The 27900-nt window shown below is 35.4% G+C and overlaps 4 protein-coding genes and 2 long non-coding RNA genes across 8 annotated transcripts; 1 reads left to right on the forward strand and 5 right to left on the reverse strand.

The window, feature by feature from the left end:
• LYC (lycopene cyclase) lies at positions 1 to 2126 on the forward strand. Its single transcript, XM_078325620.1, has one exon. The coding sequence runs from the start codon at positions 321 to 323 to the stop codon at positions 1818 to 1820; it is 1500 nt and encodes a 499-aa protein (XP_078181746.1). The 5' UTR covers positions 1 to 320; the 3' UTR covers positions 1821 to 2126.
• Positions 2127 to 3798: 1672 nt separating this feature from the next.
• LOC144575470 (phosphatidylinositol/phosphatidylcholine transfer protein SFH9-like) lies at positions 3799 to 8058 on the reverse strand. Of its 3 annotated transcripts, none has more exons than XM_078325622.1 (11): positions 7859 to 8058; positions 7701 to 7729; positions 6728 to 6811; positions 6542 to 6595; positions 6375 to 6452; positions 6201 to 6254; positions 6049 to 6108; positions 5856 to 5951; positions 5512 to 5613; positions 5031 to 5111; positions 3799 to 4409 (listed from the first exon to the last, which is right to left on the reverse strand). In XM_078325622.1, exons 1-11 carry the CDS (start codon positions 7911 to 7913, stop codon positions 4080 to 4082), a joined length of 1023 nt encoding a protein of 340 aa, XP_078181748.1. In that variant the 5' UTR covers positions 7914 to 8058; the 3' UTR covers positions 3799 to 4079. The 3 variants fall into 3 exon arrangements, with proteins under 3 accessions (XP_078181748.1, XP_078181747.1, XP_078181750.1); XM_078325621.1 differs by having other exon boundaries at positions 5512 to 5616; XM_078325624.1 differs by having other exon boundaries at positions 5512 to 5616; positions 6728 to 6840; positions 7859 to 7973.
• A 1862-nt stretch (positions 8059 to 9920) lies between these two features.
• On the reverse strand, positions 9921 to 12274 carry LOC144575593 (uncharacterized). The gene is made up of 2 exons (XM_078325789.1): positions 11867 to 12274; positions 9921 to 10317 (listed from the first exon to the last, which is right to left on the reverse strand). Exons 1-2 carry the CDS (start codon positions 12202 to 12204, stop codon positions 10098 to 10100), a joined length of 558 nt encoding a protein of 185 aa, XP_078181915.1. The 5' UTR covers positions 12205 to 12274; the 3' UTR covers positions 9921 to 10097.
• A 1443-nt stretch (positions 12275 to 13717) lies between these two features.
• Positions 13718 to 15650, reverse strand: LOC144575659 (mediator of RNA polymerase II transcription subunit 11-like). Its single transcript, XM_078325869.1, has 3 exons — positions 15456 to 15650; positions 15246 to 15362; positions 13718 to 14279 (listed from the first exon to the last, which is right to left on the reverse strand). The coding sequence occupies exons 1-3, from the start codon at positions 15516 to 15518 to the stop codon at positions 14103 to 14105; spliced, it is 357 nt and encodes a 118-aa protein (XP_078181995.1). The 5' UTR covers positions 15519 to 15650; the 3' UTR covers positions 13718 to 14102.
• Positions 15651 to 16588: 938 nt separating this feature from the next.
• LOC144575816 (uncharacterized) lies at positions 16589 to 18919 on the reverse strand. Its single transcript, XR_013518535.1, has 3 exons — positions 18585 to 18919; positions 18230 to 18331; positions 16589 to 16930 (listed from the first exon to the last, which is right to left on the reverse strand). It is a non-coding gene; the product is annotated as an uncharacterized LOC144575816 (long non-coding RNA).
• Positions 18920 to 24829: 5910 nt separating this feature from the next.
• Positions 24830 to 25528, reverse strand: LOC144575650 (uncharacterized). The gene is made up of 3 exons (XR_013518486.1): positions 25453 to 25528; positions 25252 to 25336; positions 24830 to 25151 (listed from the first exon to the last, which is right to left on the reverse strand). It is a non-coding gene; the product is annotated as an uncharacterized LOC144575650 (long non-coding RNA).
• Between the last annotated feature and the right edge of the window lie 2372 nt (positions 25529 to 27900).

Below are 27900 nucleotides of genomic sequence, written 5' to 3' on the forward strand. Positions count from 1 at the left end.
CTCCCAAATCCTCAAAAAAATCCAAACCCAGCTAAGTTAGCTACATTCTTTCCTCACCTCTCTTCTTTCCCTTTCCCTGTCCCTTTCCCTCTAATACATGGTACCGTAACCCCATCCAATCCGTCGACGAATAAATTTCTCTTTCCTCTACTCCACCTCCACCTCCACCTCCACCTCCACCTCCACCTCCACCTCCACCTCCACCTACTATATTTTTTTGTAAGTGGCATGCTCTGATACTCAGTTGTAAAAGACTCTAGCTTTATTATTTCAATTCCAGCTCACACCTAAATTCACCCAAAATACAACTCAATTCCGATATGGATACACTGCTAAGAACCCACAACAGACTCGAGTTTCTCCATCCAATTCATGGCCTTCCATTTTTAAAGCACCATATCCAAACTCATGACCTTCCATATCAAAAGCCCAACAAAAGATTCACCCAAAAGCTCTCAAAACAAACTTCTATACAAGCCACACTTCTTGAGCTAGTCCCCGAAACGAAGAAAGAGAACCTGGAGTTCGACCTCCCTTTATACGACCCTTCAAAGGGTCTAGTTGTAGACCTAGCCGTGGTTGGTGGTGGGCCCGCTGGTTTAGCGGTAGCACAACAGGTTTCCGAAGCCGGCCTTTCAGTATGTTTAATTGATCCATCTCCAAAACTAATCTGGCCTAATAATTATGGGGTTTGGGTAGATGAATTTGAGGCAATGGATCTTCTAGACTGTCTTGATGCCACCTGGAGTAGCGCAATTGTCTATATAGATGAAACTGAAACAAAGCTTCTTGGCCGGCCATATGGTCGAGTGAACCGAAAACAGCTCAAATCCAAAATGATGCAAAAGTGCATATCAAATGGTGTAAAATTTCACCCGGCCAAGGTGGTCAAGGTCATACATGAAGAGACCAAATCTTACATAATCTGTAATGATGGTGTTACAATACAAGCCACGGTAGTTTTAGATGCTACTGGTTTTTCCAGATGTCTTGTACAATATGATAAACCATACAATCCTGGGTATCAAGTGGCATATGGAATTTTGGCTGAGGTGGAAGAACACCCGTTTGATTTGGACAAGATGGTTTTCATGGATTGGCGTGATTCACATCTGGCAGGCAGCACAGAATTAAAGGCAAGAAATGCAAAAATTCCTACTTTTTTATATGCAATGCCTTTCTCAGCTAATAGAATTTTTATGGAGGAGACATCACTGGTCGCTAGGCCTGGGCTGTCCATGGAGGATATACAAGAAAGGATGGTGGCTCGGTTGAAGCATTTGGGAATTAGGGTTAAGAGCATAGAAGAGGATGAGAAGTGCGTGATACCGATGGGGGGCCCATTACCGGTACTTCCACAAAGGGTGGTTGGTATTGGCGGTACAGCTGGGATGGTACATCCCTCGACTGGGTACATGGTTGCCAGAACTCTTGCTGCTGCTCCAATAGTTGCCAATGCAATTGTGAAATATTTGGATTCGTCAAGTGATCAAATATTTGGCGACACGCTTTCCGAGGCGGTTTGGAGGGAATTGTGGCCAATGGATCGACGGCGGCAAAGGGAATTCTTTTGCTTCGGCATGGATATCTTGCTTAAGCTCGATTTGGAGGGGACGAGGCGGTTTTTTAATGCGTTCTTTGACTTAGAACCCCGATATTGGCACGGGTTTTTGTCCTCGAGACTTTTCCTTCCTGAGCTTATATTCTTCGGGTTGTCGCTATTTAAGCATGCATCAAATTCATCAAGATTAGAGATTATGACAAAAGGTACCCTTCCCTTGGTTAGGATGATTAATAACTTGGTAAGAGAAAAATATTAGGCTCTAGGTATATTCTGTGAGCATTTAGATGTTTTATCTCTATTTGTATTTACAGGTGTGACAAACAGTTGCTTTTACTTTGAAAGAAGAAAAAAACAAATAGTGTCTGTTTTAGCAAAGATGACAAGTCAACTTGGCATGATTCATTCTAGAGTTTCACTTTATTGTGCACACGTGTGCCATATTAATTTCCAAAGCAAATAGCTGCTTGTACATTAAGATGTATCTGGTAAATCTAGGTACCTGATGGCATGCTCCCTTACCAGCTATCACACTTGCTGGTATGATGAGGGCACTACCTTGTTATATTTTAATGGCAACTTTTTCTTTCCATTTTAGTGTTGGTTAAGTCCATAATTCAGTTTCTCCTCAAAAGTAGTTCAGGGATCTGAGAATCTTTAAACTTTCTATTAGCTGATTGTCACATCTATTTTTACTGGTAAGGACAGTAGATTTTTTTTTTTTTTATGTACTTGAGATTCCTCATGCCAAAAGCAACCAGACACGAGATATTCTGGACTAGTCTAAATTGGTAAATGTGACAAAAAGTCTTGTATGTCGAAATTTCAAAATGCTCTTATGATGTGCATACTGGCTTGAAGAGCATGTTCAGAATAAGATTGGTCTGGATTTGTACATTTTGCTAGTACATGCAACATGTTGTAATGGTAGCAGATCTTAACTCCATATGCTGGTTGATTTTGTATTAGAAATATCTAGATGCTGAGATTGTCTTCATTTACTACCAGTATAACGATACATTGCTAGTATGGTTGGTTGGAATCCCAATCATGGTCCACTTTTTCACTTATTTTTTTGATGTGGAAGCAAAAGCTATTCCCAAGCAAAGAACATGTGATGATTTGCTAATATTGCCCATGCTTCCTTGTCAAACTTGAAATTCTCGACTCTTCCAGAAGATATATCTCCTTTAAATGCAAAATTCTCACTTGGGGTTGTTCTCCTGTTGTTGTTTTTCCTTGTCAATCCAAACCCTCTGCTGAGTCTTTCCATCTCACTGCATTTTTCTCAGCTCATTAGAAAATTCACACACTCAATTTTCCTGCTGATCCATTCTACCTCCATTTTTTTTTTTTTTGAGTGATTGACAGAGGCCATTCTACCTCCATTGGAGTCCATTCGTCTTCCAGAAGATCACTTCTTGCTGATTTTCTCCTCCATCTCACCTTCAATTTCTTCTCCTATAGTTGATATATAAGCCTCGTGTCAACCATTTGTCCCGCTAAATATGTGGGTTTTCTTAGTCACATCATCCTCTTCACCTCATCTGTAACAACGCTATTCTCTTTGTGCACATGCAAATCTTCTCATTGAAAAATGCCATATAGACGAAATAAACTTTCTTTCAGTACCAGTTGTGGGTTTTTGGAGAGAGTGAGATCGTAGACAGAGACATAGAATGGGTGGTGAAAGAAAGTGGATTTTGGGTTTTTGGAGAGTGAAGAGTGGATTGGTGGTGCAAAATTGGGCGGGTCATGTTATATATCCATTGGTACCTTCATCAGCCACTGCGGGTCAAATTCTCTAAATTCAGTTGGTTACTCGTTGGATGCAAATCTTGGCCGGGCAAGGAGTGCTGATCAAAGGGTCCGTGCGGAGTTAGTGCAGAGAACCGGATTCTGGTTTTGGGTGAGAGAATGGGGATAGGATGCAGATAGCAGCGACAGGTGGTGATAGACTGGGACAAGTGAAATGAGAGGTCGAAAGAGATGCAGGAATAAGCAGGAGATTGTGCAAAAGTTAGCAATTAATTTTCACTTTCGATATCCGTTTTTGCCAAAAGCAAATATATCTTGCGTGCCATTTAGTCATATAATATAACTATAATGCAGTAGTTTCCTTCAAGAGCTCATGGATTTTATCCTGTTCATTACAAAATGAAAGTAGTACTATATATAATTAGCTCGTTTTATTCAATATCTCTATGGAATAGGACTTTAGGACAAATGAATTTGCTCTAATAACAAAATCAATTTTTCATTATCAACAATAAATAACAAGTTTTGTTTTTTCTTTCTCTAAAAATACAAAATACAATTCAAACTGCGTAAAACCCAATATATGAAGTAGTTGTACATCTTAATTTTCATACCAATTATACCAAATGACTATATTTTTTTTTCCTTCCAAATGTTACAATTGCCTTCAGTCTGGCTACACAATGTATTTAATACATTTCTGGGGTATCAAATAAAACCCAAAAAACATTAGTAACAGAATAAATTCTAAAATCACTGGTTACAAATTGCTTAATTCCAGACCATTAACTGAGTCCTCGATCCCATTCTGATCAGCAATTTTATGCACTTCGGCCTCAATGGTCTTGACAATTTTCACTTTGGATCCTTTTGGGTTGGGTTCAGGTACATCTACATGAAAAGAACCATGCTTGATCGGTGCAACATAGTTTGTTGTTTCTGACTGCTGTTTCATATAATTGTACATTTCTTGGTGAAACCAATGTTCCACAGAGTAACAATTATCTACAGAATCTGAATTTGTTGATCTTCGTGATGAACCAGAGCCCTCTTTTCGGCAAAAGTGGGGAAGAGATGAATGATCCATTATCTAGTAACAAAGGTAGCAATGAAAGGCCATGATATAAATGAATAATAAGCTAATTATTTTCCAGTTAAAATATTGGGAGAGTTATAAACATGACAAAATTCAAACCAAGTGGGCTGGGTTTTCTATTTGGAATTTTTAAATTTATAGACAGCTTTAAAGTAGCAGGTTCTTATAACTTTTTAGGAAATTAAAAAGCACGCGGGCTAGGCAATGGACCTGCTAAATATTGGATTTCTACTGAATAACTTTCCACCAATTATGCATCCCATATGGCCATATCATATAAAAATTAACTATTAATCAATTTAACAAATAAGTCTGATTAGTGACTGCAATTAGTGCAGTCACTATAACAATGACCTGACATATGAATTTCATGGTGTTATTTTCTAATTAATAAACAATAGAGCTATTAATCAATTTACTTGATTAACATATAATTAGTCTCATTCTTATTAACATAAACTAACCATCAGCATTAAATGTGAATCCCCAATGAGATATTATTGTTGAGTATAAAGAGCCCTTTCTTTCTTCAGAATCCCCAGGCTATAGAGTTTATCATTGCCCCTACTAAATTAGTATATAAACTTCTTCAAAATAAAAGAAGTGCATGTTTACCTTCAATAATTCATCCCTTCCACAACCGCTCAACACTTGCACCTTCTTTCTTGTCCTCTCTTGCAAAAGTGGTTTTACTACCTGCCCAGTAAAAAGTCACAATTTTTTTTTGTAAGTTTTTAACTATAGAGAATGATATTTTACCTTGATAATATAATAGAATCTCACTTTGTTTAGACCCAAATGTTGAACTAGTGAGTCATTACTACCATCAAACCTTGGAATTTAACTTCTATTGTTATTTCTGAATTTAAATGCAAGTTAATATTTTTTCATATTCCTTCTATTTTACAATTGAAATATTCTTCTTTTCTGACCTAATTTCTTGTCGTTAGTATTTAGAAGTTGTGGAAGGAACAAATTCTTCCAAAAAGACTAAAATAAAATAAAGGGTGCCATAGACTCAAATATGACTTGTTGATACAAAACAGTAATTTTAGTAACATTAAAATAAAATGCACTGTGTAATGTACGCACGTACCCTCCAACAAGCTGAGAAAACATAAGGAGCATTGACAATGTAGTATGTCTCTGTCTTTTCCGGATAATTTAGATCATCAACTGTTGATATGGTTGTCAGTATCTGCTAAAATGCAAAGTGCACAATGAGACTTTATTTATTGCACCTGCCAATTAGCTAGGGCTACATTAGAAAATTTAAAAATAAAACAAAAGGAATAACTAATATTTCTTACATTATCATGAATACACTATGAGTTGATACTTTATTGTAAGGTGCAACATTACATGTCGTGTAATAATGTACAGACTGCTTGAAACACCTGGATTAGACTCTCAAGAGAAGGAAATACAAAAAGGAAGTACCTTCATTTGGCCAAGTGCTGAAAGCTTTAAACCAGTCATATCCAAAATTTTGATGCACGTGTTTATATGCCTGCCATGTTTTTTTCTTGCGGCCGGCTAAAGAGAAAATGTACAGGTAAAAAAAAATAATAAATGGCAAAAGAAAAGAAAAAGAAGTAAAAACGGCTTTATTATGAATTCTTTAAAAACTCACCAAGACCACCCGATCTCTATACTCGTTTATTTGTATGTGTGACTGTACATAATAATGAACCTGAAAATAGCAATGCAATACAAAAAGTTACTCATGTTTTGGTCTCATGTATTGAACAAAATATATAAAATAAAACAAATCTACAAAAGTACCGATGCTTTGTCATATGAGCTACGACCAACACCCAAAGCAAAAACTGGAATTCCCTGTCCCACAAAAAGGCAATTGTATAGCAGAAGTTAAATACATGCTGTGAAGTATAACAACTTTTATATATAGAGGGAGAAATTAGTTTATAGTAGAGTAGAAAATGATTAGATGTATACATCCTTGGAGAATCCTGACATCCCATAGAGTTGTGAATCACGGACTAATCCATATAGATTGCTCGGAACTATAGGTTTCTGCATGGAAAATAATTAACCTTAATAAAAAAGAGATATTCTATTGGAGTGAAAATTTGTAGTAGTTAAGAAAAGTACAGTTTACTCACCGACAAAATGTCATCAATATCATTTTGTATCCTCCAATTCAAACAATCTATCAGCTAAAACAAATACAAATATTATTAGGATACAACAATGCTACAAACAAATTTTGAGCCATTTATACTATTATTGTATAACATCTAAATGAGATTACTAATACAATGTCCTAGATCAATTAAGTTAAAAAGTACCAATTTATGAGCTCTGGTTACATCCCAATCTCTGGCCTTCAGAAAACGGGTGAATATTTCGGTCGGGTACCCGTCATGCATTATCTGTTAGCAAATCAGCTATAGTAAATAACCTAAGGTTTATTATCCAAAATCCAAGTTACTATACAATGCAATATTCAAATATTAGATGAAAAATATCAAGACATGGCTACTACAAACAATGAAAAGAAAAAAAAAAAAACTAGGTCAAAAGATTGGTGTGACTTGGCAACCTTACAAGGCTTATTTAAATTTTTAAATACGTATCTTAATTAAAACAAGAGAGAAAAATATCTAATTGGTCTCCTTTGTCAAAATTAAATTCCCGGCTACTTTATTTTAATAACAGAAGAAATTAAAATAAAAAGACAGTTCATGAACTTAAATTAACTCTCTCAATTCAACAAGAACTTAAAATATGCTATGAACCACTGAACTGTGGAGCCCACATGCTGGTATTAATCAAAAGGGTGTGGTCCAGCTCCAGCAGCACTCTATATATTTCAATAAATAAATTAGAGTTGCTAAGTCATGTTCTTCCTGCTAGAACATATTGCTTTATCTTTACACGATGGAAAGGAATACAATAATGAAAAAAAAAAAAGAATTTGTTCCAAGCCGGAGACCAACAAAATGAAAAAAAAAAAAAAAAAAAAAAAATTTGCTTTTCTGTTTGAATTACATTTAGAATAACAAAGAAATCAAACTGCTATGGAATGAAAAATTTCTAAATAAATTATAAATTTGCTGTTACTAGAAAGAATTTTGGAGTTGACCTGAAGTAACGCAATATGCATGTAGTTCTAAATTGAGCCAATATGAACTTATGGGGTGCATATTTGCACTAATGGTGAAAATTAACACTAAAACAAGTGCTGATCCTCATACGAGTACGAAGACGAAGACAAGTAGTGAGATCCAATGTTAAATACAAAAGGTGGAAAATTAATACCTGAAAGGTACTCTTGATTGGCGCGTCAGCTGGATCAATCCAAAAGAAGTTAAACCAAATGACAAATGAGAAACAAAAGAGAGAGAGAGAGAGAGAGAGAGAGAGAGAGAGAGAAAATGAAATAGTAGAAGATAAAAGTTGGAGAGAAATTTGAGTACCTTGGTCAATTAGAGCGGAGAGCTGGTGGATCGCTTCCTCAGCGGCTTGCCCCATTGAGGAACAAAATCGATAGTGTGTTTTAGATTGGAGAAGACAAAGCGATGAAGAAGAAGAACCAAAGTCTCTTTCCCTTCTGAGTCTCCGGCTCTGCTCTTCACGCTTCGAATTCTTTTTTGATGGAGTTTTTTTTAAGGAAATTGCTACTTTTGCTGCGAGAACGCATATCGCATATTGGCATATGCTGCTGCCTGTGGGGTGTGGGCTACTGGGCTGTGGCTGTCATAAGTTGCGACTTTATAAACACTATTTCCCAACGCGATCTAAACCGTCCGATTAAATTCCAACTGTCCCGATCGCGAATTGCGCTTTTCTAGATTTCTTCGTAGTGCGCGCGATGTAAATCCAAAGGCTGAGATTTTGACCTATATGTTATTTTCTTAAGCTCCTGTTTTGGGGAAGTATCCTCTTAAATAGGCTATTAAGATTTTAAGACACAGCACCGTTTACAAAAGGTGATTAGAAAATGACTAACGAGGGAAATGTTTTAGATGCGGAAATAAATCTGCTGCGATTCCAAAGGATTGCATTGCAGGGTCCTAACGATTCTAATCTCCACTGTTTATATATTTTGAGATTCCTACGTTCTAATAAATGAATGGTTGGCATTAAAATCGCAGGACCCTGCAATCTTTAGGATCGCAGCAGATTTGCTTCCTTTAGAATTTAGATGACAGTGCAATATTAAGACCCTGCAATCCTTTTGTTATTTTTAATGACAGTGACACGTTTCTCTCAGCTCAGGCTTTTGACCTAAATTAAAGAGTAAATTTTCATTGAGGTCACTAAACTTTATACATTGTTATAATTGGTCACTCAACTTTAATTTGTCTCAATTAAGTCACTTAACTTTTTATTTATCCCAAATTAGTCATGATATAATTTTTCCATTCAAAATGCTAACGAAATATTCTCATTCTGTTAGTATTTTGGACGGAATATGCTCATTCCGTTACAATTTTGAATGGAACTAACATATTCCATTAGCATTTTGAACGGAACGAGCATATTTCCGTTAGCATTTTGGATGAAAAAGTCATAGAATAACTAATTTGAAACAAATAAAAAGTTCAATAATTTGATTGAGACAAATTAAAAGTTGAGTGACCAATTCGTGACAAAGTACAAAATTTACCAAAATTAAATTACAGAAATTTTGTATTTTAAAATTTTGAGTTTATAGACACCGGATTGAAATTATTTTTTAAAGCTTACTATTTAATGAGTGCCGTGTCTTGCTTAGATATAAAAGGAATTAAATTAATTATTCAATGTAGCAATCACACATCAAGATTTCAAATACCCGTATTAAAAGGTAATTGATCTGTCGACCTCAATCAATTTTTGAAAGACTTTGAGACTTGTAAAAAAAGTTTCAATATCTTAACTTCATATGCTCGTACGAAATAAAAAAAAAACATTATAATGCATTAATTAATTTAAAATAAATCAATATTGAAAAAAAATGTAGACATTTGTGAGTCCATGAATTACTTTATTTATCGTTGATCACCTAATATCTAAAGTAACAATTTTCAGTAATTCGGTTTTCGGTAGACTATATATTTATATAAAATAACAGTTTGTGGTCCATGACGAGGTTCGAAAAAAAAAATTATAGCGGATGTAATCGTGATATTCTGCATAACGATTTTTATTAAAATATATATTTTTTAATATGACCTAAAGTATAGAATTTTTATTTTTAAATAAATATGGTACAAAATTATTTAATGGAACAAACACCACGCGAGTGAAAGTTACAAAAAAAAAAAAAAACAATCCACCAAGACAGTGAAGGTACTACCTCGTTGGAGGGAAGAATTGTGTGTTCCTCTTCCTCCATTAAAGCAGTGTCTCGGTGAAGTCTATTTTTATAATTTTTCTTTATGTGGTGCTTGTACAAGCACCATTAAATGGTTTTGTATCAGGTTTATTTAAAAAAAAAAAAAAAAAATCTAAAGTATATGGCGAGTACTATTGAAAATCTCAAAATCCAAAAAATAGGGAATATAAATGCTAACAAGTAGAGTTGTATACAGAAATTAAACTTAAGCCTTGTGTTTATTCACCACAACTCAAATAAGAATCATAACAACTCTTGTACTGCATTGCCTAGGTGAATCTGAGACAAAGTTTAAAAAGTAAAAAAAAAAAAAGGAAACACAAATAGAACAACACTTAATTGTTAACAGGGAATATGCCAGAGCCATCAGGTTGCCACGCTACGTCAGGCACGTCAATCTCAAGTAAATCGAGGCTGCCCTCCTGGTATTCCGGGTCCAGCAAATTATCCAGAGCAGTTCCTAAGAAAGCCTCATCTGGATTGTCGTCGTCATCATCGTAGTCGTAATCGTCGTCATATTTGCGTTTAAAGACACGAGGTTTTCCAGATGCTCGTCTGGAAATGGAAATAAAAAACAGTCCAGGTTTAAAATACACTGTTACATTTTTCTTGATACAATCACTAAAATATGGGGACGGTAGTGTTGGCACAGACACAGCTAACTGAGTGAGGCTATGGTACTATGCATAGCGCATATTGGCCCACACTATGGACTCATATCTTCAATTTGAAAGTACTAACCGTCGATCCGAACCGCTCAACATGATCTCCATATGAAAATATATCTGTAGACCAAATTTTATATTTTTTAGAATTGTTTTACTATTATTTTAGATTGGTAGAAAATCACTTGATCTGAAAATTTGGACCATCCAAAAGCAGTAATTTTCTACCTATCTAAAAAAATAGTTAAAAATTCTAAAAAATGTAAAATTTAGTCTGCAAGTACATATTCATATGGAGATCATGTTGAACAGTTTGGACCAACCATTAGAACTTTGAAAATGAAAATATAGATCCATAGTACTGACCAATCCGTGCTATGCATAGTACCATAGCCTCACTCAACCTAATTTCAATCATATCCTCGCTGAAGCAGGTCAGGACAAATCAGGCTCAGTCAAGTGGGTCATGACTCAGCACCCAACCCACACAGGTTTAGTCCTTCATTCAAAAGTATTTTAGCTTTTCGCATAAAAGGCATCAGTTTGCAAAAAGAGAACATCTCTTACTCAAAAAATATTTATTACAAGTAAAACAATATTTTGTGTAAACTGACAACTTCCAAGTACCAAGTATATTAAAAAGTCCAGAGTGTATTGCAGTGAGGTTCTGACAATTTTTCTGAACACACAATCATCCAAACTATGAGACCTATCCTCAATAAGGTGCCTGCTATATACCTCAGCATTAATACACTATACTTACCAGACCAAATAATGGACTACACCATACTGGCAACAATTAGTACTAGTACCACAGTACAGTAACAGTACGGACAGGTCATCATGTCTAAATTTGGCTGGGATTCCTGATGGAATTTTGCCCGAGACCTTTATCCAAATGAGTCCTTTAGAGCAGGTCAAATTGTACAGTAATAGTGTATTAGATGAAATGTTGGAAAGAAAATTGTCATTGTTAACATGCACTTGGTTCATTCGAGAAACCTGACCTTTATCCAATATATCTTTCTTGTTGTAGAGTTTAGTGTCGATTTTAGTTTAAAATGAAAAGTAATGCATCTCCTGAAGCACACTGGTAAATTTGGCTAGCCCGGTTTTGGCATTTGTTGTTGGATTGTTGGTCCAGTAATATGGTACTAATAATTTATCCTATGTTTTGTAATTAAGGAAATATGCAAAGCACATCCATGACATGATAGAGATATATAATCATACAAGAAAAAACAAAATTAGAAACATTAATTTCCCTCTCTAATTATAAGTTGACATTTAATCTACTTATGCATAGTTTTTCTTTTCTTACAGCAAGAGGTACAAGGTCATGGCTTATTTGCAGCTAAGCTAACAAATGGAAGTCATAAAATGCTGAAACATTAATTAAAATTCCGGTTTGGCTGTACCATAATTACGAAGAAGCTCACCTTCGATCCCGAGCCCGATTGCGAGCCTGGTCCCGACTCTTGCGCTTGCGCTCCTCCTTTGGAGTCTCGTGAAACCTTCTCCTCCTCCACTCCTGGGCTAGCCCGGATTTCGCGACCTCCCTCTCGAAGTAATCCACATACAAATCCGCGGGGTCGTCTTCGTCTAGCACCATCTCCACATTGTAATTCTCCGTGTTCGCTTTACACACAAGCAAGTTGCCATTGTTGATTTGGGATTTTAGAGGGAGGTGGTGGTAGGGCAATTGACGGGAAGAGATGGATGTGGAGAAGGGAAGGTGAAGGAACTTCAGTGAGGTTACACTTACAGCAGCCATCATTTGGAGAGAGAAAGAGAGAGAGAGCGGTGGGAAGAAATAAGGATAAGAAAATAAGAATTGAAGAGAAAGGTCCAGATGGCTCGCTCATCTTCTCGTGCTGTTTATTTCCTCTTTAGCAATTTCCGCTTTTGCCATCGGACTTTGCCAAATTACAAACCATGTAGCGACAAATCATCCTGCATTCCTGCTAAATGTATTATGGGTCTGGATAAGTATAGCAGGCCTGAGGGCTGAGGCCTTGTCCCTGTCTTCTAAAGCTCGCCTTGCATTCCGTCAGGTACTAGTACTAGTATTAGTATACTATATATAACTAGTTGGACTATTACTCATTCTTCAAAAGTTTTAATGGATTTGATTAATTGGGCCACTATTAAGAATAAACGGTTATTGATTGCTTCTATCAGCTAGAATTGCATATTCTTAATTACCACCATTTAATCTTCATATTGAGTGGCCTAATATTTTGCCTTAGTCCAAGCGATTAAAATAGCGTAACAAAAACTATTCCCAAGTAAAATTCGTGTCTATTCCTAAGTAAGATGCTGAAAAACAATTTTAATTGAAAATTAGATCAATAACCTTCAATGAGGACCGTCGGCTATGATTGAAATTTTTTGGTGGTGAAATTACAAGCCTTTCAGTGTTTTTTTTAACTTATTTTTTGGACTTTTGGAGAAATGCTACTAGACATGCTAAACTATACACAATCAACTTATTTAATCATCAGTCTAAACTTGTGAGTATATAGGGCATTAATTTAACATAAACAGGGTTACAGATGGAAATAAGCTTTGAAAATGCTGTTGATTCAGATGGTGGGTTCCTTAACTTAGCAAATCCAAGCTTTGAAAGTATGTGGGTTCGCTTTTCTTAATTGATTTGTACCTTCTTCCTTACTCTCAGTAATTCCTTCAAATGCAATTCAGCAAACATGTCCTTGAATGTGCTCTCTACCAGTTAAAATGTATTAAATACAAAATGAGTGAGGTGGTATTATTCATGGCACACATTGATCCGTACTTTGGATCAATATCTTTGTTTTCAAAGTTCAAACAGTTAATCTGAACTGTTCAATATGATCAATACGTGCAGACCAAATTTTATATTTTTTAGAATACTTTACTATCTTTTTAGATAGTTTGATAGTAAAGAAAATTTGATATGCAGGTACATTTTCTTTTTTTTGAAGGTTGGGGGCAATTGGATTGATATATATAAAAGAAGTTATTTACAAAAGTTGACCATAATGGGCAAAAATAAGAAAAGACAAAGAACAAAAAAATAAATACCACATCCTCTTTTTCATACGGTGATTATGTTGAACGGTTCATATCAGAATATTTGGACTTTTAGATATTGATCCAAACAGCAACTTGCTTGGGACTAAAGGCTTGGTTGTTGTTGTTGTAACTACGGACCAATGTGCACGATACATAGTACCATAGCCTCACTCATACAAAATTAATACCACATCCTCTCATATGCTCATTTCAAGTGATGAAAATTTCAAAACCAAAACCAAAACCAGTGTTCATTAGTGAAACCAACTTATGTAATTTATGCCAGTACAATCATGGATGCTAATACCACATAAAGTAGGCACATTCGTACACAAGCTCAAAAAAAGAACATAATATAATGTTTCCACAGGTGACAGCAATGAAACCGCATGTAAACTCAACAACTCACCTGGCATCAGTCATCATTTGCAAAAGATAATCATAGTGGGTACACTAAGCATATCTAACAGTTCCTAAGGATTTTCATTTATAACCTCAGTAAACCTAACTCAACCTTAACATTCAGTACTGGTATTGACCACAGCAGTCATTTAAAATCCTTCGTAAAAAAAAAAAAAAAACAATATCTTCTTCAAAGAAGAAAAGTAATGACGGTGCTTACATATTATTAGAACACTGATCAATATTCTGCTGCATGGCATCCAACTGCTCGATTATATGCTCAAGCTTCTTACAACATATTTCATTGGAAATTCTTGAATTGTAATCACACTTCTCAAAGGGCCGGTACTCACATGTGCCCTTGATTTCCTCGCGCAATGTTGTCTGGATTTCCTGCATTGTTTCAATTATTTAAAAAATATCTGGTTGGTCAACTTCAGTTAAGATATGGATTCTGAACTGATAAGGATCACGGTTATTTGGTTACTTATGCACCAACTAGTTTACATCTCACATTTCCTATGTTTACAATTAACAGCCAATCAGAAGAGCCCAGACTAAACAAGACAGAATTAACTAAAATACCCTCAAGCATATTGTATTGACTTGACCAAATTGCTTTATAACCAATTAACAGAAAACAATATTATCTAAATCAGGCTTCCATTGATAACTCAAAAATTAAATATTTTCCTCAAAGCTAGCCAGAGAGCAATAATTTGATCCACAATAATGCTTCATCAAAAGATCATTTGATAAAATTGACAATAGATATACCAATCATAAATTTAAAGATGTTGGGTGTCATTAACAAATGCCACAAAAGAAATAGCCGGGTACAGTTTCCAAAAGATCCAATATATTTTTGGTCATGTTTTTATGTTAGACCCCAGTCAAGCCAGTAAAGAAAAACAAAAGGTACCAATCCAAAACAAGCCCCATGGATCAACTGTTGCTGATTATAACAGCCAATGGATGGTTTAATACCAGTAGTAAGTTACAAAAGCAAAAAAATACGATACAAAAACAATCTAGTACTGTCATCCTTGTCAGAGTTCAGTCACACAGAGAATAATAAGAATCACAATAAGAGATTCAAATTGCAGACTGATTCTATCAGAAATTACAGACAATGTACTCCAACAGGATATGATTTTCTATTTTTATTTCGCATTTTTTTAATATATAAGGGTTTTGCAGCAAAAATGGGGATTGAAAAAGGTAATAAATTTATACCAGCATAACTTTGTACCAGTACCTGTTCTTTTAGTGTTAAGATAGTCAATTTTATCTCATGTTCTCCAACAACTAGAGGAAAGAACACAATCTAGTACAAACAAATACACATAAAAGAAGTACCTTAATAGACATCATGAACTGACGACAGTGCAAAGCGAGCACCTCAGTTTTGGGGGCACCTGCGTTCCCTAATTCATCCATGGCCGCACCTGCAAGCTCCAGCAACCTCACAATTCTCTACATAGCCCAATGAAATGACCCGTAACGTATCGTTGATTACTCTTTCTTCTGAGACTTAATCGGGAGTAAGAGAGATTAAATCTTACATACCTTCTCAACATAGTGCAGGCGCTGGAGGGAACTCAACTGCCCCTGTGAACCCAACACTGACATAGTCTATTTTCTTTGATCTAGTTGGAAAGAGGATGATTGGGATGCACAATTGGTATATAACAGGAGAAGAAATGGTCTATTTGCTTCACGAATCAAGATTAACCAAGCGCCGCTCGTCGATTTCCCTCTTAATGTACCCGACAAAATAAGTTATTACCATATGAGATGAGTTCTCCGGAGAGAAAAATAGGGAAATACATCTCCTGTTTTCCCGATCCCAACCGTTCAAATATTTCTATACGCAAATCTCAATGAAGGACTTTTTCATACACGGACCTCAACAAAGATCAACGGTTAGAATCTGAATAACAGGTTCAAGATTTATTTCCGAAAAATAGAGGGGAGCGGAGACGGCCACGGCCCACGGGGAGGTGATTTGGGCTGATTTCGGGAGAGAGAAAGTCACAAATACAAAAAGATAAGAACGAAGAGTTAAATGGGCCGGTTGGAGGATGACTACTGGGTCCCACTAATCATTTTTTTTTTCTTTTCTGTGAAGACATGAAAATAGGAGTCCGTATCCCCTGAGAAACAAATAGACGGTTTAGAGCATCTCCAATGGAGCAATTAAAGTTAATTGCTAAAGAGCCACGTCATTATCTTTAGCAATTAAAGAGGTTCATAATTGCTAAAACACTCCATTCCAGCAATTATTAATAGATTGTAATTAACGCCACGTCAGCCAAAAATTAAAAATGAGACCCTTTCTCTTCTTCTCCGTATTTTCTATTTGGTATCTCTTTTTGTTGGATTCGCTCTTGCTCTCTCCTCGTTTTATCTGTTCTGATATGCTCTTGCGCACTCCTCTCTCATCTTCTCTTGCTCTCTCCTCTTCTGCCGCTCTTGCTCTCTCCTTTCGCTCTTGCTCTCTCCATTCGAACAGTATAATTTAAAGCAAAATAGTGAGCAAATAAAGTCCGCTGGTTTGGTAAATTCAGACCATTTCATATATTCATTTATAAATATTTTTGCCTTATCTTCGAACTTGAGATTTTAAATATGTTTCATCCATCTTTAGCAATCAATTGCAAAATAGAGAGTTGTAGAAATAGGTATCATCCCACATGGACAATATTTGTCCATGTACAGTTAATCATGCTTTACAGGATGTATCAATCAGCCCTGGTACCAGTAAGTCATATCCAAAATTATAGTCCTTGGAATGAACAAAATCAGTACTTTAAACAAAACATTTAGAACACTGCAAAATAACAACAACAACATCAAAATAATTGAAAATGGAAATTTGAACATGTGATCCAGAATGTTAAAACAACTGCAGTTTGATCATTTTTGGGCATAAGTTAATTTGGCATGTGTATCATCCCAAAGTTGTTGCCCGATATACCCAGCGCTCAATATAACTTGTTCAAGATCGATCGGGAAATCTTCATCAATTGAAGAGTTCATCCCTGCATGCAAATAAATTATTAACAAAGAGATGATTCAGAGTACTAAAATAATAATTTTAGAGGTAATGGTAAAGAAACAATTACTTTGTTTATCACAAGTGTAAAGAAATATATAGGAAGTATGAATAAAGTTTGATGATTTGAATATCACTCTATCAATGCTTTATTTATAGACATCAATTTCAGCACTCCGCAACATTAGAAGAAATTGGAAAAAAAAAGGCTCCGTTGGTCACCAACCGATGATCTGAAATTATGTGGCGCATGGCTATTAGTTAGCAAAGATCCGGTAACTGGTAAGGATCAAAGTGACAAAAGTTTTTGGAAATGTATATACACAGAGTATGTACAGTCTCAAAATCAAAACTCTGAACGGAGTATATCGGCCGTGGTAAGTCGCTGGCAAAAATTAAGCCACGCCGTATCAAAGTTTGCAGATTGTATTAAGAAGATCCACGATTGCTACCAAAGTGGGTTGAGTGAGGATGATAAGAAAAATAAAGCACTAGAGTTGTATCATCATCTGGAAGGTGAAATTTTTACCTTAATGCATGCATGGGATGTTCTCAAAAAAGAAGAGAAATGGCTCAGCCAGTATGTAAACACAAAAGATACCCCATCAACTGAACATACAGGTTCAAAGAGAAGCAAAACTAACACTACCAACAGCTACACCTCGAATGAAGATTCAGATATAGTTATCTCTCCTTGCCCTCCAGGAAGGAAATTTTCAAAAGCCAAGGGAAAACAAAAGGAGGCGTTGGCAAGCGAAATAGAAAAAAAGAAGGAAGCACTGGAGGCTCAGCATAATGTTGAATTACAGAAGATTGAAAAATTGATAGCTTCAATAAGACTATGGAAGGGTTGTGCAAGGAGATTAAAAGGGTGCACAATCAGAATTTCGCACTTAAGTTTATGGAACTGGATCCATCAACAATGACTGAAGATCAAAGGAAGGTGTACGACAAAACACTTGAGAGTGTTTTGAGTGATGATTGATGAATCAATATAGTTGATGTTAATTTCTTTATCCTTCCATAAAAATGTTTTGCTTTTTTTTTTTTTGGTACGAATAATAATTTGTTCTGCTTAATTATAAAATGAATAGAAAACACTCGTTCTTCTTAAATTGAAAGAACCATTTCACTATGATTTGTAATGTACCAGAGGAGCAGTCAGCTCCAGTACATGCTTGGTACCATACTGGTCTATATTCTGGTATGAACAAGTCATGATTAATACTAGAATCATGGATATTGGTTCCGACTGTTAAGAAATGAATAAAAAAATAACAAGTACCTTCTCTTTTGTCTAATCTGTTGGACCTTGTCAAAGGAGCTTTTCGGATCGTAGCATCCAAGAAGAAACTCCCAAAAACCTCTCCTCTAATTGAAGGATGCCCTGTGGTTACATCGACAATTTAATAAATTAAAAAGCCAGTAAGTCGTATCCAAGAATTCAATTAATTTTCTACCTTACTAAAAGATTATTACTCAATTCGGCATCGATACAACAAATAAAATCATTACAGCAACAATTTCAGAAAAACAATATTGAGAAACTCGTAGAAACATCATATTCAGTAGCTATAGAAAGAATTGTTCGCATAAAACCCACAAATATGAGAAAAGGGGCAGCAGAAAAAAGGAAGTACCGTTCTAATTGACAGAGCTACACGTAGCTTTTTCACATCGGAGATGGACTTTGGCACTCAGCACACCTCGGCTCCCAAACCCTAGAAAAGACCTAGCTCCAAATCCCGTCCATCCCACTCTCCCTCGTTGAGAGAATTTTGTCGTAGAAAATACAGAAATTGAGATAAAACATATCCTCCAACAATTGAGATGTCAAAATGAAGTTCGTAAATAGGCGAATTCATTGGAGAAATCGGCAAGAAGAACGATAGTCGGTAGTAGCCAAATTGAGGAAAAAATGGAGTGAAAGATGTTTCGTTTTTTTAGGAGAGAGAGAGCGCTGGAGTTACGGAGAAAGAAATGATTTGGTCCAATTATTTCGCCAGCGTGTCATTAAGCAACGATTTCTTTTAAAGCAAATTTGCTTAATTAGAAATTCCGATGCATTCCAGCAATAGCTTAAGCAATTAACACGTCGGACTAAGCAATCCGAAAAAGGTAATAAAAGAATGGGTACAGGAGCTAGAGGGATCCGCTTTGAGATTCATGCCAAGTTAAAAGAATGGGTCCAGATTTACTTATTGCACCTCAGGTGCCTGGGGAATCTGAATTCTGAAAATAGGGATGCAAAAAGATCGGATACAAATCGATACATATACGAATCAGATATTCATAAATATATATATATATATATATTAAGTTTATTCATTATATATTAAGCTATATGGTATATATCTACTAGACATAATAATTAAAATATAAAATTATATTTGTATCTGTATCCGTACAGATATTCAGATATTAGATATTCGTATCTAACTTTTAAGATACAGATTCAATTAATATCTGATTTGTCTGCACCCTACATGATGATCTTATTTAGTGAATAATTTGGATCCCCAAAGTAATTCAAATTTTGAGTTTGGTTCCAGACTGTCCGATGTATTTTGGTACGAATATGAAAGGGACTTCGTATATTTTATCTCATATACGATTCGAATTTGTTCTGATTCTGATCATACAACTTGAATACAAACTCAAAATTTAGGTTACTTCAGATATAAATTTGATACGGTAAATGGAGCGGATTTGGGAACAAATAATATATTCCTATCCGTATTTAATTCAGCAGATATAAATTTGAACATAGATATTAAACAATATCAAAATTTAATAAATATATATTAATATAAAATGAAGAATTAATAAATATAGACTTGTTAGATATTTGCAACGAATAATTAATGAATAGTATTATATATGTATAAGTAGTGTTTTGAATTCGGGTCGGGTCCACACAGTCCGAACCCACCCGGGCCACGGGTTCCACGATCTGCGGGTCCGACGGGTCTCATTTTGGAGAGTTAGACCAAATCCGTATTAGATCCTTGATCCAAATTTAGCACGGGTTGGTTCAGGTAGGGTCCGGGTCTTTTTTTTTTTTTAAGACAACACCAATCTTTTTTTTTTTTAAACCAACACCAATTTTTTTTCAAAGAGCTAATCAACTAATAAATTGAAATCATTATAACATATCTAACCAATAACAAATAAAATTAAACATAATATATTAAACATAAATATAACATTCTTAAAATAAATCTAACCAATTGAAAAATAAATCTAACACATTAAAAATAAATCTAACCTACTTTGAATTAAATCTAACACATAAGAAATAAAACTAACATATCTAACCAATTTAAAAATAAATCTAACACATTAAAAATAAATCTAACATTTTTAAAATTAATCCAACACATTAAAAATTCAAAACAGAAATAAATGTGCAATTTCGGCCTCTGTTCTTGATCGAAACACGCTGTTTTGGACTTTCCAGAAAAGCTGTATTTTCTGCAAAGGCCGAAACAGCTTGTTTCAGCTAGAAATAGAGACTGAAACTATACAAATCTAATGCAATTTAAATTTAAAAACTGAGGTCCGGGTACGAGTTAGTATGGGTCAGCGGGGGGTTAGTACGGGTTTGTGAGAGTTTGGTCCGGGTCCATGGGGGTTTGGGGGTGTGGTTTAGAGGGGTTTGGTCTGAGTTAGTACGGGTCCGTGGGGGTTAGTAGCGGTTTAGGTCCGGCTTAGTATGGGTTTAGAGGGGTTTAGGGGGGGCTGGGTCGGGTTCAAACGGGTCGGGGGTTCACCAGGGTCGGGTTTTTTGGGGTCTAAAATAAAAAAAAGCCTGACCAAACCCATGCTAGACCCGACCCTAGGATTGGTCGATGCCGGTCTAGGGGTCTAGCTTGGGTTGGTCCGGGTCGGGTCTGACCCGTCCGGTTTTTTCAATACACTATGTATAAGTACAAAAAAATAAGAGTTTTATAATATATATATATATATATATATATAGAGGTTGGCTAAGATCAAAGTGGTAGTTCCTGAGCTTTGGTGCTACCAATTTGTTTTTTAATTTTCAAAGTTCAAAACGTCGATCCGAACCGTTCAAGTTGTTCTCCATATTAAAATGTGCTTGGAGACCAAATTTTATATTTTTCTGAATTTTTTTACTATTTATTAATTCACTTTTAAAATCGTTGATCCAATGGTGGCTTAACAAAACAGTAAAATCAGAAGCCACCGTTGGATCACCTGTTTTCAAAGTGGCTTAATAAATAGTAAAAAAATTCAGAAAAATGTAAAATTTGGTCTCCAAGCACAATTTAATATGTAGAACAACTTGAACGGTTCGGATTGACGTTTTGAACTTTGAAAATTGAAAAACGAATTGGTAGCACCAAAGCTCAGGAACTACCACTTTGATCTTAGCCAACCTCTATATATATATATATATATATATAGGAAGAGTAAAACTAGGGTGTGATGTGCTCACCAAGAGGATATGGTGAGCACAACTTCAAAAGTATATTAGATCGACTTTAAAGTCAAAATCCAAACCGTTGAAATCCATGTACTTCATGAGTGATGTATGTACATATAAAATTTTGAAAGTTTCGAGTTTATTTGCTACACGGTCAAGCGGTCAAAGAAATGATAAAAATTGAATATATAAAACAACTTATAAATTAAGTTATAAAAAGTTACTTTCTTTGACCGCTTGACCTTGTAAAAATAAACTTGAAACTTTCAAAAAATTTCATGTACATGCATCACTCATGAAGTATAAGGATTTCAACGGTTTGAATTCGGCGTTTGAAGTCGATCCGATATACTTTTAGAGTTGTGCTCACCAAACCCTCTTGATGAGCACATCACACCCTAGCTTTACTCTATATAGGAATATGCTAGCATGCTATGCATAGCATAGAGCCCCTCCATGCAACGGCTCGGATTTTGAGTTTTCAAAATCCTAACGGTCGATCCGAACCGTTCATCTTGTTCTCCATATTAATATGTGTTTGGAGACCAAATTTTATATTTTTTGGAATTTTTTTACTATTTCTTTAGATTTATTGAAAATCACTGTTTTTATGGTCCAGATTTGCTGAAAACAGTGATTTTCAATAAATCTAAAGAAATAGTAAAAAAAAATTCAAAAAATATAAAATTTGGTCTCCAAACACATATTAATATGGAGAACAAGATGAACGGTTCGGATCGACCGTTAGGATTTTGAAAACTCAAAATCCGAGCCATTGCATGGAGGGGTTCTATGTTATGCATAGCATGCTAGCATATTCCTATATATATATATATATATATATAGATGGGCTACGGTGAGTTGCGAAGTAAAGCGACTATTTTACTTCACGCTCATATTTTGCGATTTAAAAGTCCAAACGACCGATCCAAACCGCTCAACATGATCTCCATATTGAAATGTGCTTGGAGACCAAATTTTATATTTTTTGGAATTTTTTTACTATTTATTAAGCAATTTTGAAAATCGCAGATCCGATGGTCCAGAAATTTTTACTGTTCACAGCAAAACAGCAGTTTTCAAAATTGCTTAATAAATAGTAAAAAAATTCTAAAAAAATGTAAAATTTGCTCTCCAAGAACATTTCAATATGGATATCACATCTAACGGTTCAGATCGATCGTTTGGACTTTGAAAATGAAAATACGGTGTGAAGTAGAAACGCGTTTTACTTCGCAACTCACCATAGCTCATCTCTCTCTCTCTCTCTATATATATATACTAGTATCGTGTCCGTGCGATGCAACGGGATATATTATAAGAAAATAAAAACATATTTTTATTTAAAAAATATTTCAATAAAAATAATAATTATTTTGTTAAAAAAGTAATGATATTACATAATTGTCTGAAATAGAATTTGACATGATAGAAAACTACTTTTAAAAAAATGGCAACCCATGAATACGAGTATCACATAATTCCTATATTTTGAAATTTCACGAAATCCTACCTCTATTTCAATATTTATTGATTTATTTTCCTATAAATAAAAAATCGGGGTTTTTTTCGCTGTGATATGAACTGTTCCACCCTGTATATTTTGTCATATTTATGCTTATGATATACATATTTGTCAATATTGGGCTTTGCAGCTATGCTGGTGATTACATGTTTCAATTTTTGAATTTGAAATGAAAATTATACCGAACTTTGTTAAAATAGAAAGAAAATTGTTTCTGCTTGCCATTTAATATGATCATATGTTGTGAAAAATAATGCATTGTACTCAATAATGGAATGTACTTCGCAAATGTATTGTGTTCAATATATTTTGATATCGATCAGATGACTCGAAACAAACAATGTACTCATAGGGTTCAAATACACCCAAATTTTTGTGCATCCAAATGCACCCTATATTTCAAATTCTTTTTCTCCATTTTCAAAGTCCGAATAGTTAATCCGAACGGTTAGATGCGATCTATATATTAAGATGTGCTTGGAGACCAAATTTTACATTTTTTGAAATTTTTTTACTATTTATTAAGCCACTTTGAAAATCGCTGATTTTACATTTTCTGAACCATTGGATCAGCGATTTTCAAAGTGGTTTAATAAATAGTAAAAAAATTCCAAAAAATGTAAAATTTGGTCTCCAAGCACATCTTAATATATAGATCGCATCTAACGGTTCGGATTGACTATTTGGATTTTGAAAACGGAGAAAAATGATTTGAAAGATAAGATGCATTTGGGTGCACAAAAATTTGGGTGCATTTGAACCCTCCTCTGTATTTTTTTCTTATCTTGAGAACAACTTTTATTGCAGTAAAAAAATTATTGCGGGAATTATTTTGTTAGAACGCAAGAAAATTATATTTTATTTTTTATATTAGCTGGAGAATACAAAGTTGATCCACATTGTTGGAAATAAATCTGCTGCGATTCCAAAGAATCGCAGGGTCTCCTGCTATTTCAATTGAACCGTTCATTTATTTTGAGATTCGTGCATTTCAAAAAATTTAACAGTTTGATTTGGAGTAGCAAATCACAGCAGATTTATTTCCCGTATAGTTATAGTTGGCAGTTTTGGACTATCGGTTACAAATTTAAATTAAGAAATGTAGTCTACAATCAATATATTTTCTCCTCGTTTATAACATACTTAATCTTAATCAACTAAACATTTTCAAATAACGTGTTTTAATATACTGTTTTATTGTAAAATTTACATTTTTTCTTAGTTATATCAATTGTCTAAATTTTACATGTTATCTTTATTATATTAAAGAAAAATATGTGCGTAAAATAACTAATAATTTGAACCAAAATAACGCACAACTTCAGCATTTACACTTAATAAAAATGAGAACTTTCAGTTCAGTACTGGGACTCCAAATTTGATTATTTGAATTATCACTGTAAAGATGGTAATTAACGCAAATATAATAAAACAACAGAAGCCTCTCGATCTTAAATATAATCTTTGATTGCGCAGGTCAGATCACACATACGCCAAGAGCAACAGCGCCAATACTTCAATTTAACTCTAAAATAAATAATTATCAGAGCAAAAAGAAAACATCCTACACCCAAATACAACCTTTAGATGGATCAAAACTTGGTAAGAGAATCTTATGAACCAAACAGGCAAACAGATTTAAAACAGATAATGTCTAAAAAAAAGATTTAGGAATCAGTCTTGACTATTGTGCTCAACATATGCTGAATTTGTATAAATTACTGGTCTCAACTCCCTACCGAGCACCAGCTGAAGCTTGTGCAGCCACTTGAGCAGGCTCAACAATGTTCTTCGCCAACATATAGGTACGCATGTTCAAATTCTTCAAGCTTTCTATTATTTGTTCATGCCTGTAAAACAGATAGGACAAAATTAATTGTTATTCCTGCAAATTGACAAGCTCACAACTAATGATGATACACAAGTATGATCAGTACTGATACCATACCAGCTAATGGATTCTACAAATAGAAACTGAATAATGTGCTTCCCAAAATATACATGCCATTTTTTTGGTATTGGCCCACTTTATTTCAAATTGTTGCAACTGGATGGTGGTACCAGTGGAGTCAAGAATGAGGCTAAAAATGGACACAAAAGTTATCAAATTAAATTAGAAAACAGAAATAAAATTGACAACAAAAAAGCTAGATCCGATGAACATACCTCCAAGAGCGCCCGAGCGGTGTTGCACCTTACTGACCTCGAGCATATCGGCCACCTCTTTTGCACAATCTACTACAGAATCAAACTGTTCTTTAATCTCCTCTTTAAAAATTAATGAACATAATTTCATCTCTTAATAAAAATAATTAAAATTAGAGAAAGAGCTAACCTTAGCAATCAAGACAGTTTCTGCTTCATTGTAGTATGAGGCCAGCTTTTCATATTCCAGTACAAGCTTTATGCAATACCCACACCTATTCAAATATATTATTTTTTTTGTTAAATGAAGAAATAAAATATGAAAAAGTAGATTAATTGTTCTTGAAAACATATATTAAAATTAGAATGGTTGAATTAATATGGTTCATACCTTATACCTCACTCAAGACCTCCCGGTATACTATATTTTTTGTATACACTCCTGGGGCATCAATTTTCTCTTTCCGTTTCAACATGACTTTTGTTGTTCGTCATGACGTACCTCTTGATAATGTGACATATAATTGGCAGTGCGAAAAAAATTTATACAACCAATGTAGACTGTATACAAAAAAAGAGATGTATACAACTGACACTGTATACAACTGATAGTCCTCTAAATACCTCTTGACAAAAAAAAGAGATGTATACAACTGACACTGTTACGTTACGAAATTTTTACAATTAAATTAAAATGATTTAAAAGAAAGAATCAAGTTAATTGTGTTAATAAAATGGAAGTTTAAACCTTAATTAAGGTTTCCCTAAATAAGTAAGTTAATTGTGAATTGAAATCGCGTCGAAATTTCGAGATTTCAGAACATTATAGGCTCAGTGTGGATGGGGTCCATCCGCAGTGCGGGTAAGGGTCCATCCGCAGTGCGGGTAAGGGTCCATCCGCAGTGCGGGTGGGGTGCATCCGCACTCATTAAAATTCTGTGTTGGTCCAAAAATCGGCTAAGTAGTGAGTGCGGATGGGGTCCATCCGCAGTGCGGGTAAGGGTCCATCCGCAGTGAGGGTAAGGGTCCATCCGCAGTGCGGGTGGGGTGCATCCGCACTCATTAAAATTCTGTGTTGGTCCAAAAATCGGCTAAGTAGTGAGTGCGGATGGGGTCCATCCGCAGTGCGGGTAAGGGTCCATCCGCAGTGCGGGTAAGGGTCCAGCCAAAGTGCGGGTGGGGTTCATCCGCACTAGGCTCGGATTTTCTTGATTTTGGTCTGAAAACTTTCTAAGTCCCGAGTGCGGGTCAAGGCACCCGCAGTGCGGATGGGGGCATCCGCACTCAGGGTGATTTTTGCCCTAAAACTCAAATCCAACCTTCTCTCTCTCTCTCTCTCACTTCATATTTTCCCCATTATTGCGTGATTTTCGGCCAAAGAGAAGGAAAAGAGTGCGAGAACTTTTCGTTTCTTTCAGACTCCCGATTGTTGCGAGAAATCGACTTTGGAACCGAGTAAGCAGCTGAGGATCTCTCCCAGCTCTCCTATTTGGTATTTCTTTCTCTCCTTCTTTCTTTCGAAACCTCGAATTTTCTCGATTTCTCAGATTCTCGTTTCAAACCCGAGATTTGTGTTCAAATTGCTCGAGGACTAGTTCCTCTACACTCCTTACTAGTTTGTTTGTCAATCTTTTTCCCGATTTCTTCCGATTTGTGAAATCTGATTTCTAGGGTTTCGTGCCAAAATTGAAAGTTGGCATAATCGTGATTTGATTTGTTTAACCCGACCAATTAGACTTGTAATCGGTAGGGTTGCCTCCTGATCGTGAATTTTTAGAACATTTAACGGCTGATTTGAGGTTTTGACCAAATTAGGGTTAACCAAACGGTGAATCGAATTGATCCGAGAACCAAAGTAGTGAAACGGTGATTGATGGTTACCAAAGTGAAATAGTATAAGGCTAGAGGGCCTAGATGGAATTGTGTACCGTTATGTGAGATTTTGGTAAGAAAGAAAGAACCGAAAAGAATCGATACCAAAACATAAGAATTGATTTAGGACTGTACAAACCCTAAGTAAACGTATGGACCACTGAATCCAAATTAAACCAAGTATACGTATAATATAGGTGTAGGCTCGGTCGAGCAAGAACTTGCGAGACAATACGAGACGTCCGATCCTTAAATTAAGCGGTACGCTCGTCATACTAAGGTGCGGGATTCTTGGACTTGTTTGATACTTTATTTTCAGGAATTAAACTGTGTATTCGTTTTGTCATGTTGAATATCATTGATTGCATCATTGAATTGTGTAGAGCATTTGCATAGCCCAATCAAAGTAAACTCGAATTGATCTGAATTGAATGATTTGCATGCTGGTATGGTTATAGGTTATGTTGATCTATTGTGATCTGATCTTGATTGAAAGTCACCACGATTGGATTGAATATGTGAATGTATGTGAATGGATTTACGAAGTTAAGCACTTGGATCCAATGAATTTGCCAAGTCGGGCTGTATGCTGACTTGGATTCCCAGGATCCTAAATGGCCTTAGGTGAACGGCCCTCGATATTCCCAGTACCGGTTGGGACGAGGGAGGGTGATTATGTTATGAGATGTGTGATTGGAAATCGTGGTTGACTTGTGTAACGTCTATGGCTCGGTAGCATTTTCCTACGTGTTAATGCATTTGAACGGTCGATTGAATATGACGAATATTGGAAACGATTCTAAAGTGGATTTTCTTTACATGATTTGAACCAGACCTTAATAAACTGTTAAGCCAAGCGGTTGCAGATGGGTGTCAGATAAAGGGTCCAGCGGTTGGCCATCTGTAGGTGTCAGTAACCCTACAGATGTGGGTTTGATAAAGGTTCAGCTCGAAAGAACATCTGTAG

Source organism: Carex rostrata, chromosome 24 (assembly GCF_964058835.1).
Source record: "Carex rostrata chromosome 24, lpCarRost1.2, whole genome shotgun sequence".
Taxonomy (NCBI): domain Eukaryota; kingdom Viridiplantae; phylum Streptophyta; class Magnoliopsida; order Poales; family Cyperaceae; genus Carex; species Carex rostrata.

Coding starts and splice junctions, on each gene's coding strand:
- LYC (XM_078325620.1), top strand. CDS start 321: ATGGATACACTGCTAAGAACCCACAACAGACTCGAGTTTCTCCATCCA.
- LOC144575470 (XM_078325621.1), bottom strand. CDS start 7,913: ATGGGGCAAGCCGCTGAGGAAGCGATCCACCAGCTCTCCGCTCTAATT. Junction 6,596..6,727: donor TAACCAGAGCTCATAAATTG/GTACTTTTTAAC, acceptor TATTTGTTTTAG/CTGATAGATTGTTTGAATTG. Junction 6,109..6,200: donor GCTCATATGACAAAGCATCG/GTACTTTTGTAG, acceptor TGCTATTTTCAG/GTTCATTATTATGTACAGTC.
- LOC144575593 (XM_078325789.1), bottom strand. CDS start 12,204: ATGATGGCTGCTGTAAGTGTAACCTCACTGAAGTTCCTTCACCTTCCC. Junction 10,318..11,866: donor AATCGGGCTCGGGATCGAAG/GTGAGCTTCTTC, acceptor TTCCATTTCCAG/ACGAGCATCTGGAAAACCTC.
- LOC144575659 (XM_078325869.1), bottom strand. CDS start 15,518: ATGTCAGTGTTGGGTTCACAGGGGCAGTTGAGTTCCCTCCAGCGCCTG. Junction 15,363..15,455: donor GCCTGCACTATGTTGAGAAG/GTATGTAAGATT, acceptor TGGGCTATGTAG/AGAATTGTGAGGTTGCTGGA. Junction 14,280..15,245: donor AGTTCATGATGTCTATTAAG/GTACTTCTTTTA, acceptor GAAACAATGCAG/GAAATCCAGACAACATTGCG.